At 38.3% G+C, this 17,059-nt stretch overlaps 1 protein-coding gene across 2 annotated transcripts in view; it reads left to right on the top strand.

The window, feature by feature from the left end:
• The first annotated feature begins 3,534 nt into the window (after positions 1-3,534).
• Positions 3,535-17,059, top strand: part of ELMOD1 (ELMO domain containing 1) — a 45,708-nt gene continuing 32,183 nt past the window's right edge. Inside the window, exons 1-5 of one of the 2 annotated variants that reach the window (XM_068555445.1) lie at positions 3,535-3,682; positions 4,002-4,147; positions 4,285-4,313; positions 5,158-5,255; positions 8,333-8,462. In XM_068555445.1, coding sequence (XP_068411546.1) covers positions 4,003-4,147; positions 4,285-4,313; positions 5,158-5,255; positions 8,333-8,462 — 402 coding nt within the window. In that variant the 5' untranslated portion in view covers positions 3,535-3,682; position 4,002. Of the gene's footprint in view, positions 3,683-3,741; positions 3,785-4,001; positions 4,148-4,284; positions 4,314-5,157; positions 5,256-8,332; positions 8,463-17,059 lie in introns of those variants that run through there. The other variant, XM_068555446.1, reaches the window with a different exon arrangement.

Genomic DNA, 17,059 nt, shown 5'->3' with positions numbered 1-17,059 from the left:
GCTTCCTGGACTTGACTGACGATTTCCTTCCCCATATTAGGGAAGTTTTCAACTATAATCTCTTCAAATATCTTCTCAGTCCCTTTCTTTATCTCTTCTTCTTCTGGGACCCCTATAATTCTAATGTTGGTGCATTTAATGTTGCCCCAGAGGTCTCTGAGACTGTCCTCAATTCTTTTCATTCTTTTTTCTTTATTCTGCTCTGTGGTAGTTATTTCCACTATATTATCTTCCAGATCACTTACCTGTTCTTCCTCCTCAGTTATTCTGCTATTGATTCCTTCTAGAGAATTTTAAATTCCATATATTGTGTTGTTCATCATTGTTTGTTTGCTCTTTAGTTCTTCTAGGTCTTTGTTAAACATTTCTTGTATTTTCTCCATCCTATTTCCAAGATTTTGGATATCTTTACTATCATTACTCTGAAATCTTTTTCAGGTAGACTGCCTATTTCTTCTTCATTTTTTTGGTCTGGTGGGTTTTTACCTTTTTCTTTCATCTGCTGTGTGTCTCTCTGTCTTCTCATTTTGCTTAACTTACTGTGTTTGGGGTCTCCTTTCCACAGGCTGCAGGTTCATAGTTCCCATTGATTTTGGTGTCTGCCCCCAGCGGCTAAAGTTGGTTCAGTGGCTTGTGTAGGCTTCCTGGTGGAGGGGACTGGTGCCTGTGTTCTGGTGGATGAGGCTGGATCTTGTCTTTCTGGTGGGCAAGACTGCATCTGATGGTGTGTTTTGGGGTGTCTGTGACCTTATATATTTTAGGCAGCCTCTCTGTTAATGGGTGGGGGTGTGTTCCTGTCCTGCTCATTGTTAGGCATAAGGTGTCCAGCACTGTAGTTTGTTGGTTGTTGAGTGGAGCTGGGTCTTAGCGTTGAGATGGACATCTCTGGGAGAGCTTTCACTGTTTGATATTACGTGGAGCTGGTAGGTCTCTGGTGGACCAGTGTCCTGAACTCGGGTCTCCCACCTCAGAGGCACAGACCTGACACCTGGCTGGAGCACCAAGAACCTGTCAGCCACACGGCTCAGAAGAAAAGGGAGGAAAAAAAGAAGAAAGAAAAAAATAAAATAAAGTTATTAAAATAAAAAAAACTAAAAATAAAAAAATTAAAAAGTAATAAAAGAAAGAAGAGAGCAACCAAACGAATAAACAAATCCACCAATGATAACAAGCACTAAAAAGTATACTAAAAAATTTTTTTTAAAAAACAAAAAATAAACGGACAGACAGAACCCTAGAACAAATGGTAAAAGCAAAGCTATACAGACAAAATCACACAAAGAAGCATACACATACACACAAAAAGAGAAAAAGGAAAAAAATATACATATATATTAAAAAGAAAAAGGGGAGAGAGCAACCAAATCAATAAACAGATCTACCAATAATAATAAACTCTAAATACTAAACTAAGATAAACATAAAACCAGAAACAAATTAGATACAGAAAGCAAACTCCAAGTCTACAGTTGCTCCCAACGTCCACCACCTCAATTTTGGGATGATTCATTGTCTACTCAGGTATTCCAGAGACACAGGGTACATCAAATTGATTATGGAGATTTAATCTGCTGCTCCTGAGGCTGCTGGGAGAGATTTCCCTTTCTCTTCTTTGTTCACACAACTCCTGGGGTTCAGCTTTGGATTTGGCTTGACCTTTGTGTGTAGGACACCTGAGGGCATCTGTTCTTCGCTCAGGCAGGACAGGGTTAAAGTAGCAGCTGATTAGGGTGCTCTGGCTCACTCAGGCCGGGGAGGAGGGAAGGGTATACAATGTGGGGTGAGCCTGTGGCGGCAGTGGCCGGCGTGACGTTGCACCAGCCTGAGACACGCTGTGTGTTCTCCCAGGGAAGTTGTTCCTGGATCACAGGACTCTGGCAGTGGTGGGCTGCACTGGCTCTCAGGAGGGGAGATGTGGATAGTGACCTGTGCTTGCACACAGGCTTCTTGGTGGCTGCAGCAGCAGCCTTAGTGTTTCATGCCCATCTCTTGTGTCCTCACTGATAGCCACGGAGCACACCCATTTCTGGAGTTTGTTTAGGTGGTGCTCTGAATCCCCTCTCCTCATGCAACCCGAAACAATGGTCTCTTGCCTCTTAGGCAGTTCCAGACTTTTTCCCAGACTCCCTTCCGGCTAGGTGTGGTGCACTAGGCCTCTTCAGGCTGTGTTCACACAGCCAATCCCAGTCCTCTCCCTGGGATCTGACCTCCGAAGCTGGAGCCTCAGCTCCCAGCCCCCACCCACCCTGGCAGCTGAGCAGACAAGTCTCTCAGGCTGGTGAGTGCAGGTCAGCACTGATCCTCTGTGCAGGAATCTCTCTGCTTTGCCCTCTGCACCCCTGTTGCTGTGCTCTCCTCTGTGGCTCTGAAGCTTCCCCCCCTCCCCATCTCCACCAGTGAAGGGTCTTCCTACTGTGTGGAATCTTTTCCTCCTTCACAGCTCCCTCCCAGAGGTGCAGGTCCCATCCCTATTCTTTGTCTCTGTTTTTCCTTTTTTCTTTTGCCCTACCCAGGTATGTTGGGAGTTTCTTGCCTTTTGGGAAGTTTGAGATCTTCTGCCAGCATTCAGTAGGTGTTCTGTAGGAGTTGTTCCACATGTAGATGTTTTCCTGCTCTATTTGTGGGGAGGAAGGTGATCTCCATGTCTTACTCCTCTGCCATCTTGAAGGTCTCTGTCTCAGTGCATTTATATGATATAGACCATACTTTTGTATAAGTCAGTTGGAATTGTTATTTTTAACACAGGCTGTTCAAGATATTGGAGCCAGAGCAATTGAACAAAGGAACACAATCAAGGTTTTGGTTCAAATTCAGGGATTAATCACATCATTGAGGATATTAGTTAACTACACAAATTCATCTTAATGGCCCTGGATCACCTTATGTTAGAGCTGGGGGGAATTAGTGAACATATGAGAAAAAGAAATATCTTTTAGAAATGACACCAATAGGAAGTAATATAAATAATTCTGCCTTCTAGGAAAATAATTCTGCCTTCTAGGAAAACTCTAGTATTCAGAGAAGATGGGTTGAATATAAGTTCCTGGATGATAAGTCCTCTTTACTTCTATAGCTTGAGTCATTTTGAGATGCTGAGCAATCCCATGAAGTAGTAGACACCCACATATTAAAAACTAAAAGTTGGCATAAAACACAAATTCACATGTGCCAGAGGCATTGTAAATAAGTGCATGATTGGTGACCATATACTTTATAGTTTGTTAAGGTATTATTGGAGTGAGATAGGGTGTGCAATCAAGAAAACTTTGTTTAGCAGGAGTCAAGAACAAACTTGTCAAGAGGTGGAGTTTTTGAAAGGTTTAAATCAGAGAATGTTGAAGAACCAAAGGTCAACATGCTTGTTCAGCGAACTGTTGTGGAGACATTCTGGCACATCCAAGAAGTACTGGGATTGGTCAGCAGAGAAAATAGGTGGCCACAAAACAAAGTCCTCAAAGAGGACAACAGTACCGAAAGGAAAGCAGAGGGAAGGGGGAAAAAAATGGGAGCAGGGGAAGAAATAACACAGAAGCCAAAAATAAGACACTAAGGAGAAGCTGGAAGTGAATTGGGGCTGGCTGAGAGGCTGTTCGTGGGGGCAGAAGATGGGAGATGCCACAGCATGCCCTTTCCCTGTGTCTATGGGGGACAGCTTCTAAAACACAAGGGTTCTGTTTTCGAGGTACTGATTTGCTTTGAAAAAGAAAGGATCCCTGTGCTTCACTCTCAATTTGTTGGTGTGTCAAATTTACTAGAATAGGGCATTCTGGAGCTTGCAGTCATAGTAAGTGTGTGCTTACAGACCTTGGGCTTCCCTCCCAATGATGGGCTTTGTAGCTACCTCAAATAAAATAACATGGGGTTAGAATAATGAAATATGCTTGTAAACCCAGAAGTCTAATGGTTGATTTTCTTCTGGGCTTGTTTGCTTGCTGGTGGTGTCTGCTTTCTATTCTCTTACAGAGTTCTATTGGAAGAGTGCTATCTTTTGTTTTTGACAGAATGCTGATCCAGGTGTGCCTGTATTTTTACTGTAACTTTTTGTGGCGTTGCCTGAAATTTGTAATGAGAAAGCTGACTGGAAGATGTGAACTGCAACGGATCTGTTACAATACCAAGCCTGGAGCTTCTAGAACTATGAAAATCGGTAAGCACGAAACAAAGCAGTAAGCAAAATGTAGGCTTTCTGGGATTGAGGATACACTGTTATTTTTCAGTATAGTAATTGTAAACCACTTGTAAAAGATAATTTTTGAATGGCTTTTTAAATCATCTCTTTTCCAGAAACATCACTGAGGGATTCAAAAAGTAAGGTAAGTAAAATTGTTCCTATATTTTTCAGCAACTTTTCAATTGAAGACTTACCTCCATCATCAAAAAGTAAAAATTTTAAGAAACAAAAATATAATTGTGGCTACGAATACTAATGCAAACTGAGAAGAATGAATTGTTTTCCCATCACAAACCACTGTGCTTTTTACATGAGAGCAGCCACTCAAGAATTTCTAGGCAGATTTATGACGCACATATTATTTCATTGATGAATTAATCCTTTTTTATACCTCTTTCCAAATCATAAAATAAATATTCCTTGAAAATAAGATCAGTGGTAACTCTCTGGTATTTCATCAATATCCAAATCATTTAACTTTATACTCAAGATTTTCCAAGAAAATCAAAGAAACCACTATGCTAGCATTTATAGCACATAGTTAAGCATCCATATAAGAAAGAAAAATCTGCTTCTCAAGATTCTTGAATATTTAATTTAATTTTGGCATCCTTAGGACTATATCCCCCATGTACTTCACACAGTCATAGACATAATGCCCATTAACAATGGAAGCCATGTGTGGTGAGTGAGAAAATGAAAATATAATATTTCTAGGTAAGTAGTTTAAAACAGATGAAGATGGTAAAAAAAACTTATGTATTTTTGTTTTATGTTAATTACCTTAATCAGAAAAATTGTACTACCCCCACTGTGAAAATATCAAACTTACTAGAATTCAAATACTACATCAATTTTTGCCTTTAGTTTAGTTTCTTATCTTCATATAGAAGCTTTAAACAAATATTTGAGGCCACTATTTAAATATACCCCACTTAAGACACCAGTGTTCATGACAAAACAACTGATTAAACCATGTTTTCCAGCTACTGCAGACTTCAGTGAGTGTTCATCCTGATGCTATTGAAAAAACTATAGAAGACATTATGGAACTGAAAAAAATTAACGCTGACATAAATCCACAGTAAGAATATGTTTATTATGTTGTAAATATAAAACAGAAGTCACATGCCACATATTTAGTATTTCTAAATACTCTCTCTCTAACTGCGGTCTCACACGCTCTTTCTCTCTCTCTCTCTTCCCTGACCCAAATAATCATCTGCATGTTGTGACTTTCAGATGAAAAATAAAGAAAAAAGATACCTTTTTCATATTTGTAAATAGCAGCAGCTTTGTACTTCTGTTGTGATTTATGCTTATGCTTCTGAGATGCAATGAATGTAAGAAATCTGGTGGATGCCTCTGATATCAGAAGGTGAAATAAAGGGAGCCCATTCATCAACAGTCGCTCCATATGATGCCTGTGTTTTACATTAGCAGTAAATGTTCAAATTGTAAATGTGCCTGAGCTGATTCTGCTCCATGAAGAATATTTCTTCAGTTCACGACAGGCTGATAATCTTGGAGACAGTTTCTACCTGCTTGTGAAGAAGACAGGCATGTGTGGGAGAGAGAAATGGTTTTTAAATGAAGACTTTAGAACTTTGTAATTTAGTCATCTCATCTTGGAAGTATTAAAATGCATTTGGTGATGTACATGACATTTAAAATTAGCTTTATATTTTCCATTGTGTACAGGAATTTTTCTGTAAAATTTTAGGCTAAGGATATTGGGTAGAATAAATTCTGTTTGCAGATATATTCAGATAAAGTTTAGGTAAGTAACAAACTGTCTTTTAGATGTGCATACTTAAGAACTTCAGATGTTATCACTAAAGAAAGCTTTTAATTGCCAAAGATGAGAAGCTGTAGTCAAAGGGAATTTCAGAGTGCACTTTGCATAGGTCTGTATCTTGAAGGGATTCTAGTACTAGCTGATTGAGGCTCATCACAAAACTCCATTTCCATGTAGTCTCCATAGTATTCTTCTGTAGAAACTTCAGCTAATTAGCTGCCTTTTCTTTATTCAGCCATTAAATGTGATTTAATTATACAGTAAATGTCTTTTTGAAATCTTCTGACATATTTTATTTCTCTGGGAAGCTGGTAAGAATGAAATTCATTTTAAATTAAGTTGAACCAAAAATTTATGATTACAATTAGGCATGAGAGATATATTAGACCTATAATCATATTTAGAGATTGGGTTAGATTTAATAGCAAATCTTTTCTGTCTCTTTTATGAAAGTTATATATTTCATTCAAAAGTGTTTCCTTACCATCTATTCTTTTGATTTCCTTTAGGGAGAAAAAAACACTTATAGGTAGTAGATTATGTTTTTTAAAGCTCAATATGGATTTTAGTGTGGTTTTTTTCCAGGTTGACATTGACAAAATGTGATTTTTTTTTAATTGAATAATTTTCTGGAAAAAAATCAAGAGATAGAGAGGGCTGGGGGAAATACCTTGTAATTTATCAAGCCATTACCACTATTAACCTTACTTTGTTTTATACATATTTTTCAGGTGCCACTTACAGTGGTGGTAAGAATTACTACAGTCAAATTGAATTGGGTCTTTTGTTTTCTTCTTTTTTATTTCTCCCACTCCCTTCTTTCCCTCAAAATTAACTCTCTTCTCAGTCCTGTGTTGATTTTTTGGGTGACGAGTACCACTGTGCCTTTTTCCTAAATATCTGATTTAGTTTTTTTTAATTGAACATTCAATTTTATTTAAGTTTAGTATTCTGGGTTATCTGACACTGCCTTCTATGTTTGGAGTAAGCATACAATCCTAAAACTTAAATTTTTCTATTGTCCCCAACTTTAGACTTAACCTCTATACATCTCATCCCCCCAAAAAAAGATGATTATGACACTGTCATTGTGATTATGGTGATCCCCCAACTCCAACAAAAAATGCTTAAATTTAGTGAGTGAATTAGAAGTTGGAGTATATTGAACAGTAACTCTTAGGCTGAATCATATGAAATTGCTATTGTTGAATCACAAAAGTGAATAACTATAAAGAAATTAGCAGGAAAAAATAAACATGAAATACTACCTTTAGATTTAAAAATGCCATCAAATGAGTACAGGAAGATAATTTATGTAACAGTAGTTTATAGGAAAAAAGGATCTTGGTGATCATTTAGCCACCTGTTTAATAAACTTGTAATGTTATGTGATTGCTTAAAGAGACCCTATTTTACTTTCTGCGTTGTAGGAGAGAAAAACAGCATTCAGATCACAGGAAGTAATGATCCTCTCTATGTCATGCTTGCCAGATTCTTTTTTGTTCCAGTGATACGTTTTAAGGGGACTGTTAATCATACAAACTGTGCATTCAAGAAGACTGAGCAAGATAGTAAAACATCTGAAAACCATGTCCCATGAGAAGGAATTGAAGGAAGAGGGGAGTTTTTGTTTTTTTTTTTAACCCTGGAGATGAGACTAGAAGAAAGAATTCTTCCTGTCTTAAAATGAATAGGCATGGCAGGGAAAAGTGGAAATGAATTTGCTCTGAGAACAGCGTTTGAACCACTTGGTAATAAAGAAAGCAGATTCTGTTTCAGCATAAGAATAGGCATTCAGACAAGTAGAGCAGTCAGAATGGAATGGGAAATTTTGTAAAGTACTGAGTTCTTTCTCTTGCCATTGCCTTATCTGTCAGGGGTGCTCTGCAAGCAGAGGTATTTTTATTGTTGTTGTTTTTATTTGTTTCAAAATTTTTCTTACCCCTAAGCCCCTGAGGGCTATTTATCTCTCTCTCACTGACACCTCCCCCCACACACCCTTCTGAAGTGTTTCTGATATATCTACCTAAGGGAGCTAAATGATCCCTAAGAAACCATGATCACCTATATTTTCTACATCTTTCAAGTCACTTGCATAAACAGCTCCCTTGTTTTTAAGCCATATTATTGCAATTTGGCTTAAGAAAAGGCTGGAATGAGAGGTAAATTTTAGCCAAGTTCCACAACTGTCCATGTGGAGCTTCAGTTAAAAATTGTGCTTCTATTAGATAGATCCTATATGAGCAATTTCCAAATATTATATAAATATGAAAAGTCCTATTGTGCATACATCAAGTGAACAAATGCCAGAGAATGTGGTTTTTTTCCCTCATGTGTGTTTCTTCTATTTTTTAACACGTTAGGTTGGGAATCTCTCTTCAAGCTTGCCTTCTGCAAATTGTTGGGTACAGAAACCTTATTGCAGATGTGGAAAAACTGCGCAGAGAACCCTATGACTCTGATAATCCCCAGCATGAAGAAATGCTTTTGAAGGTTAGTCCTTGAACACATTTCAGTTCTTCGCTTAGGTCAGCTAATGTTTGCCAAGCTCCTGCTATGTGCTAGGCACTGCTCTGGACATGGCGGGGCACAAAGGTGAATACGACATGGACACTGAACTAATTGGTAAAGCCTACATTTTCTTGCTGGTTCAGATGTTGGAGGTAAATTGTTCAATAGAAAATTCATGTGAGAAGTTAAATATAAAGCCAATTTTCATTTGGAATCTGAGAAAGCATCAGAGGTGATTTCTATGGCCTCTCACATTTGGCTCAAGTTTAGATTGTTTAACTGTGTTGAAAACCAATAGGAGAAATAGAATTTGTCAAAGAGTGACCTAGGATTTCCATTTACGACTTTTAATAGACATCAAAGAAGATGAAGTTGGTTTCTGCTTCCACAATAGCTCCCTGGGGAAATTACCCAAGATCTTAATGCTGATTATTTATTCATGTAACTTGAGTATTAGAAGAGTAAGTAAGGGTTTACATATGGTGTATTAAAGCTGTTTGAAGAATAATATGCAGTTATAAATACTTCTTCTTGGCTGTCAAACAAAACCTTAAAAATCTGATCTGATCTGATAGTGTATTATGACACATCAATAAAACTTTAAAAAATTAAGACAAAAAATATTAAGACAAACCTTTAGAACTACTCATCTGAAATGTTTTATAAATTCATTTCTGAAAATAGATGCTTCTTAGGATGGAATGCTTCTTTGTCCTTTCCTAGAATTCAAAAAGGCAGTAATGAAACTGGAGTAATACATTTGTTTAGCTGCCTTAATTTTATTTTATTGAAAGATGTAAATAGAAGCTGCCATTTAAAAAATGTATCCTGTTGTGTTTTTGTGTGGAGTGTGTATTTTTGTGTATATAGGTAGTTAAGCAGATGATTCATTTGTCTCTACTAATTAGTGCTAGACCTGATGTCAATCATTAAAATTAAAGAGGCCTCATTCTTACCAATGGTTTCTTCTTCCCTTTCTCCTCTGCTTAATTTTAGCCAACCTACTGGCTGAGCTTCATCTCTTTGATTGCTTTTTTCTTTATGTTCTGATAGAGATAGTCAAGTTTAATATAACGAACTCAAGGTGGGAAATAAGAGGTGATGAAAGAGAAAAGAGGTGTTATAATTAACAGACTGGCCACAGCTCCTGAACAATTCATTAAAATGGCTGAAATGCCCTCTGAATCAATGACATTTGGGTACCCGCTATATGTCATCTTAGTTGATCTGTTGTATGTGTGCTGGTACGTAGGTTTTCAACAAATATGATTGAATGCATGAATTATTGAAGTCATTAGATACAGGTCAAGAACTTTTATGATATGACTTTTACCTGTGGTCACAATTTGAGTATGTAGGTATTATTTTTTATAGTCACAGCTATAAGAGGTAGGCAAGGTGACAGTTATCTTTATTTTTTTCATCATTAACTTTATTTAAAAAACACTTTTTATTGAGGTACAGTTGGTGTACAATATTATATGTTTCAGGTTATACAACATAGTGATTCATAATTTTTAAAGGTTATACTCCATTTATACTTATAAAATATTGGATATATTTCCTGTGCTATACAAAATATCCTTGTAGCTTATTTTATACATAGTTGTTTGTACCTCTTAATCCCCTACCCCTGTCTTGACCCTCCATGCTTCCCTCTCCCAATTGCTAACCACTAGTTTGTTCTCTATATCTGTGAGTCTATTTCTTTTTTGTTTTATTTACTAGTTTGTTTTATTTTTTTAGGTTCCATATATAAGTGATATCATGCAGTATTTGTCTTTATCTGTCTGACTTATTTCACTTAGCATAATACCTCCAAGTCCATCCATGTTGCTGCAAATGGCAGAATTTTATTCTTTTTAGGGCTGAATATATATACCACCATTATATATATACACCACATATTCTTTTTTATAAAAATTTATTTATTTATTTATTTATTTTTGGCTGCATTGGGTCTTCGTTGCTGCGTGCGGGCTTTCTCTAGTTGCAGCGAGCAGGGGCTACTCTTCATTGTGGTGCATGGGTGTCTCATTGTGGTGGCTTCTCTTGTTGTGGGGCATGGGTTCTAGGTGCATGGGCTTCAGTAGTTGTGGCACACGGGGTCAGTATGTTGTGGCTCATGGGCTCTAGAGCACAGGCTCAGTAGCTGTGGCACATGGGCTTAGGTGCTCCACAGCATGTGGGATCTTCCCTGACCAAGGCTCGAACCCCTGTCCCCTGCATTGGCAGGCAAATTCTTAACTACTGCACCACCAGGGATGTCCCTATAACCACATATTCTTTATCCATTTATCTGCTGATGGACACTTAGGTTGCTTCCATATCCTGGCAACTGTAAATAATGCTGCTATGAACATTGGGGTGCATGTATCCTTTCAAAATAGTGTTTTCAAGCTTTTCAAATATATACCCAGGAGTGGAATTGCTGGGTCATATAGTAGCTTTATTTTTAGTTTTCTGAAGCTGCCATACTATTCTCCACAGTGACTGCACCAATTTATATTACCACCAACAGTGTACAAAGGCTCCCTTTTCTCCACATCCTCATCAACATTTGTTATTTGTGGTCTTTCTGATGATAGCCATTTTGACAGGCATGAGGTGATATCTAATTGTGGTTTTGACTTGCATTTCTCTGATGATTAATGATGTTGAGCATCTTTTCAGTGCCTGTTGGCCAAATTTATGTCCTCTTAGGAAAAATGTCTATTCAGGTCTTCTGCCTATTTTTTAATTGGGTTTTTTTTTTAAGTTTTATTTTTATTGAAGTATAGTTGATTTACAATGTTGTGTTAGTTTCTGGTGTACAGCAAAGTGATTCAGTTTCATATATATATGTATACACACACACGTATATATATATTCTTTTCCATTGTGGTTTATTACAGGGTATTGAATATAGCAGTAAGAACTTGTTTATCCATTCCATATATGATAGTTTGCATCTGCTAATCCCAAACTCCCAATCAATCCCTCCCCTACCACAATCTGTTCTCTATGTCTGTGAATCTGTTTCTGTTTTATAAATAAGTTCATTTGTGTCATATTTTAGATTCCACATATAAGTGATATCATATGGTATTTGTCTTTCTCTGTCTGACTTACTTCACTTAGTATGATAATCTCTAGGTGCATCCATGTTGCTGCAAATAGCATTATTTCATTCTTTTTTATGGCTGAGTTGTATTCTGTCTTTATCCACTCATCTGTCAATGGACATTTAGGTTGCTTCTGTATCTTGGCTGTTGTAAATATTGCTATTGCTATTGCTTGGCTGTTGTAAATATTGCTATGAACATTGGGGTTCATGTATCTTTTTTTTTTTTATATAAATTTATTTATTTTATTTATTTATTTTTGGCTGTGTTGGGTCTTTGTTGCTGCACACGGGCTTTCTCTAGTTGCAGAGAGCAGGGGCTACTCTTCGTTGTGGTGCTTGGGCTTCTCATTGCGGTGGCTTCTCTTGTTGCGGAGCACGGGCTCCAGGCACGCAAGCTCAGTAGTTGTGGCTCACGGGCTCTAGAGCGCAGGCTCAGTAGTTGTGACGCACAGGCTTAGTTGCTCCGTGGCATGTGGGATCTTCCTGGACCAGGGCTTGAACCTGTGTCCCCTGCATTGGCAGGCGGATTCTTAACCACTGCGCCACCAGGGAAGCCCCATGTATCTTTTTGAATTATAGTTTTGTCCAGATATATGCCCAGGAGTGGGATTACTGGATCATATGGCAACTCTATTTTTAGTTTTTTGAGGAACCTCCACACTGTTTTCCAAGGTGGCTGCACCAGTTTACATTCCCGGCAACAGTGTAGGAGGGTTCCCTTTCCTCCACACCCTCTCCAGCATTTGTTATTTGTAAAGGTTTTAATGATGGCTATTCTGACTGGTGTAAGGTGATACCTCATTGTAGTTTTGATTTGCATTTCTCTAGTAATTAGCGATGTTGAGCATCTTTTCATGTGCCTATTGCCCATCTGTATGTCTTCCTTGGAGAAATGTCTGTTTAGATCTTCTGCTCATTTTTTGGTTGGGAAGTTTGTTGTTTTGTCATTGAGTTGTATGAGCTGTTTGTATATTTTGGAAATTGAGCCCTTGTCAGTCACATTGTTTGAAAATATTTTCTCCCAGTACATAGGTTGTCTTTTCATTGTGTTTATGGTTTCCTTTTTTGGGCAAAGCTTATAAGTTTGATTATCCCCATTTATTTATTTTTGCTTTTACTTTTATTGCCTTGGGAGACTGCTGGTGCTGGACTTATGTTTGTTGAGAGTTTTTTTTATTACTGATTCAATTTCATTACTGGCAATTGATCTGTTCACATTTTCTATTTCTTCCTCATTCAGTCCTGGGAGATCGTACATTTCTAAGAATTTGTCCATTTCTTCTAGGTTGTTCATTTTACTGGCATACAGTTATTCATAGTAGTCTCTTATGATCCTTTATATTTCTGTGGTGTCAGTTTTAATTACTCCTACTTCATTTCTGATTTTATTGATTTGGGCTCCTTCTCTTTTTTTCTTGGTGAATCTGGCTAAAGGTTTATCTATTTGTTTATCTTTTCAAAAATCCAGCTCTTAGTTTAATTGATCTTTTCTGTTGTTTCTTTAGACTCTATTTCATTTATTTCTGCTCTGATCATTATAATTTTTTTCCCTCCTACTAACTTTGGATTTTATTTGTTCTTTCTCTAGTTCTTTTGGTATAAGGTTGTTTATTTGAGATTTTTCTTGTTTCCTGAGGTAAACTTGTATTGCTATAAACTTTCCTCTTAGAACTGCTTTTGCTGCATCCTGTAGATTTTGGTTCATTGGGTTTTCATTTTCATTTGTCTCCAGGTACTTTTTAATTTCCTCCTCTATTTCTTCAGTGATCCATTGGTTGTTCAGTAGCATATTGTTTAGTCTCCCTGTGTTTGTGTTTTTTGCAGTTTTTTTCTTGTAGTTGATTTCTAGTCTCATAGCATTGTGGTTGGAAAAGATGCTTGATATGATTTCAATTTTCTGAAATTTACTGGGGCTTGTTTTGTGCTCAGCATGTGATCTATCCTAGAGAATGTTCCATGTGCGCTCAAAAGGAATGTGTATTCTGCTACTTTTGGATGGAATGCATTGTGTGTGTGTGTGTGTGTGTGTGTGTGTATACACATACATATACATATGTGGATGTATATATACATACATACGTATATATATATATATATGCATATATATAAAGTCCATGTGTCTAATGTGTCTTTTAAGGCCAGTGTTTCCTTATTGATTTTCTGTCTGGGATCTGTCCATTGACGTAAATGGGGTGTTAAAGTCCCCTACTATTATTGTGTTACTCTCAATTTCTCCCTTTACATTGCTAATATTTACTTTATGTATCTAGGTGCTCTTATGTTGGGTGCAAATATATTTACAGTTGTTATATCTTATTCTTGGATTGATCTCTTTATCATTATGTAATGTCCTTCCTTGTATCCTATACCAGTATTTTAAAGCCTATTTTGTCTGATATAAGTATTGCTACCCCAGCTTTCTTTTGATTTCCATTTGCATGGAATACCTTTTTCCACCCCTCACATTCAGTCTGTGTGTGTCTTTAGATCTGAAGTGAGTCTCTTGTAGGCAATATATATACAGGTCTTGTTTTTGTACCTATTCAGCCATTCTATATCTTTTTTTTTTAAGTATGCATATTTTGAATTATGGTAAATACTGCCGCAATTGTTACAATTTATAATGGAGTTTTAATTTTATTTTGTGACTGGTTTTGTTAATTTCTTTTTTTTTTAAATTAATTAATTAATTTATTTATTTTTGGCTGTGTTGAGTCTTCGTTTCTGTGCAAGGGCTTTCTCTAGTTGTGGCAAGTGGGGGCCACTCTTCATCGTGGTGCACGGGCCTCTCACTATCGCAGCCTTTCTTGTTGCGGAGCACAGGCTCCAGACGCGCAAGCTCAGTAGTTGTGGCTCACGGGCTTAGTTGCTCTGCGGCATGTGGGATTTTCCCAGACCAGGGCTCGAACCTATGTCCCCTGCACTGACAGGCAGATTCCCAACCACTGCGCCACCAGGGAAGCCCAAGCCATTCTATATCTTTTGATTAGAGCACTTATTCCATTTACATTTAAAGTAATTGTTGATAAGTGTGTTCTTTTTGCCATTTTGTTAATTGTTTGAGGGTTGTTTTGTAGTTCTTTTTTGTTCCTTTCTTCTTTGATCTCTTCTTTTGTGATTTGATGACTATTTTTAGTGTTATGTTTGGATTCCTTTTTCTTTTTTGTGTGTATCTATTATAGAGTTTTGGTTTGTGGTTACCATGAGGTTTTTTTTGTTTGTTTTTTAGTTGTTGGGTTTTTTTTTTAATTTTATTTTGGCTGCGTTGGGTCTTCGTTGCTGTGTGCAGGCTTTCTCTAGTTGCAGTGAGGGGGAGCTACACTTCATTGCTGTGCGTGGGCTTCTCATTGTGGTTGCTTCTCCTGTTGCAGAGCACGGGCTCTAGACATGCAGGCTTCAGTAGTTGTGGCACATGGGCGCAGTAGTTGTGGCTCGCAGGCTCTAGAGTGCCGGCTCAGTAGTTATGGCACATGGGCTTAGTTGCTCCGCGGCATGTGGGATCTTCCCGGACCAGGGATTGAACCCGTGGTCCCTGCACTGACAGGTGGATTCTTAACCACTGCACCACCAAGGAAGTCCCCATGAGGTTTTTATATTTTATGTATTATATATATGCACTTGATTGTTTTAAGTTGCTGATCTCTTAATTTCAAATGCATTTTAACAACCCTGCATTTGTACTCTCCTCCCCTCATGATTACCGTTTTTGAAATCATATTTTACATCTAATTGTTTTTGTATCCCTTAACTGCTTATTGTGGATGTAGATGATTTTACTACTTTTGCCTTTTAACCTTCCCACTGTCTTTGTGTGTAGATTTCCCATCTTTACTGTACATTTGCCTTTACCAATGAGCTTTTTCCTCTTGTAATTTTCATGTTTCTAGTTGTAGCCCTTTCTTTTTCACTTACAGAAGTCCTTTTAACATTTTTTGCAAAACTGGTTTGATGCTGCTGAACTCTTTTAGCTTTTCCTTGTCTATAAAGCTTTTGATTTCTCCATCAAATCTGAATGAGAGCCTTGCCAGATACAGTATTCTTGGTTACAGGTTCTTCCCTTTCATCACTTTAAATATATCATGCCAGTCCCTTCTGGCCTGCAGAGTTACTGCTGAAACATCAGCTGACAGACTTATGGGAGTTCCCTTGTATGTAATGTGTTGCTTTTCCCCTGCTGCTTTTAATATTTAATCCTGTATGGAACTCTCTGTGCTTCCTGAACTTGGGTGACTGTTTCCTTTCCCAGGTTAGGGAAGTTTTCATCTATTATGTCTTCAAATATATCCTCAGCCAACCCCTTTCTCTCTCTGTTCTCCTTCTGGGACCCCTATAATGCAAATATTAGTGTGCCTGATGAGGTCCCAGAGGTCCTCATTAAACTGTCGTCATTTCTTTTCATGCTTTTTTTTTGTCTTTTCAACATCAGTGATTTACACACTCTGTATTCCAGCTCGCTGATCCATTCCTCTGTATCATTTACTCTGCTGTTTATTTCTTCTAGTGTATTTTTCATTTCAGCTACTATATTCTTCACCTCTAGTTTTTCTTTATATTTCCTAACTCTCTGTTAAAAACTTCTAACTTCTTGCTGTGTGCAGCCATTCTTCTCCCAAGTTCTTTGATCATCTTTACAATCACTAGCCTGCATATCTTCTCAAGTAGATTGGCTATTTCCACTTCGCTTATTTCTTCTTCTGGAGCTATGTCTTGTTCCTTCATTAGGAACATGTTCCTTTGTCACCTCATTGTGACTTGGTTGCTGTTTTTATTTTTATGAATCTGATAGGTTAGTTACATTTCCCAACCTTGGAGTCATGGCTTTTTGTAGGAGATGTCCTATGTATCCCAGCAGCAAACTTCCCTCTCTTTACCTGAGCTATATATGCTCTAGGGGTTCCCCCTTTGAGGACTGCATGGGTCTTTCTGTTGTGGTGAGCTGACTATGTGGACAATCTGGTAGGCTTGGTTGGCCACTGATCTGGTTGGTTGCCAGACTCTGCCTTGTGTGGGGGCTGTTGGCTGCTGGTTGGTGGGACTAGGTCAGAAGGCAGCTGGCTGCAGAATCCTGGGTGGCCCTGAGGCTCATGCTGGCACACTGCTGAGTGGAGTCAAGGTCCAAGAGTCTGGTTGCAGGGCCCAGGGGTCCTAGAGCTGGTGTCAGATTGCTGGTGGATGGGGCCAGTTCCTGATACAGTTGGGTGCAGGGTCTCGGGCATCCTGAAGCTTGTATTGGCCTGCTCATAGCTGACCCCAGTGTGGGGCCTGGCCTACTGGTAGGCAGGCCAGGTACGCAGGCTGAGGAACTGTGGTTTTCTTGTGGCTGTTGTCTGCTCCCCTGGTGGGTGAGGCTTCTCTGGAAGCTAGAGCAGATACCCTGGAGAGCAGGGCCAGGGTCCAGGTGATTTTTGGACTGGTGCCTGCCCAGTGGTTGGTGGAGCTGGATCCTTGGCTCTCTGGTGGGCATGACCATATC

This window comes from Eschrichtius robustus, chromosome 11, assembly GCF_028021215.1.
Source record: "Eschrichtius robustus isolate mEscRob2 chromosome 11, mEscRob2.pri, whole genome shotgun sequence".
NCBI lineage: Eukaryota > Metazoa > Chordata > Mammalia > Artiodactyla > Eschrichtiidae > Eschrichtius > Eschrichtius robustus.
The sequence above is the reverse complement of the archived record's forward strand: the minus strand, read 5'-3'. Positions and strand labels throughout refer to the sequence as shown.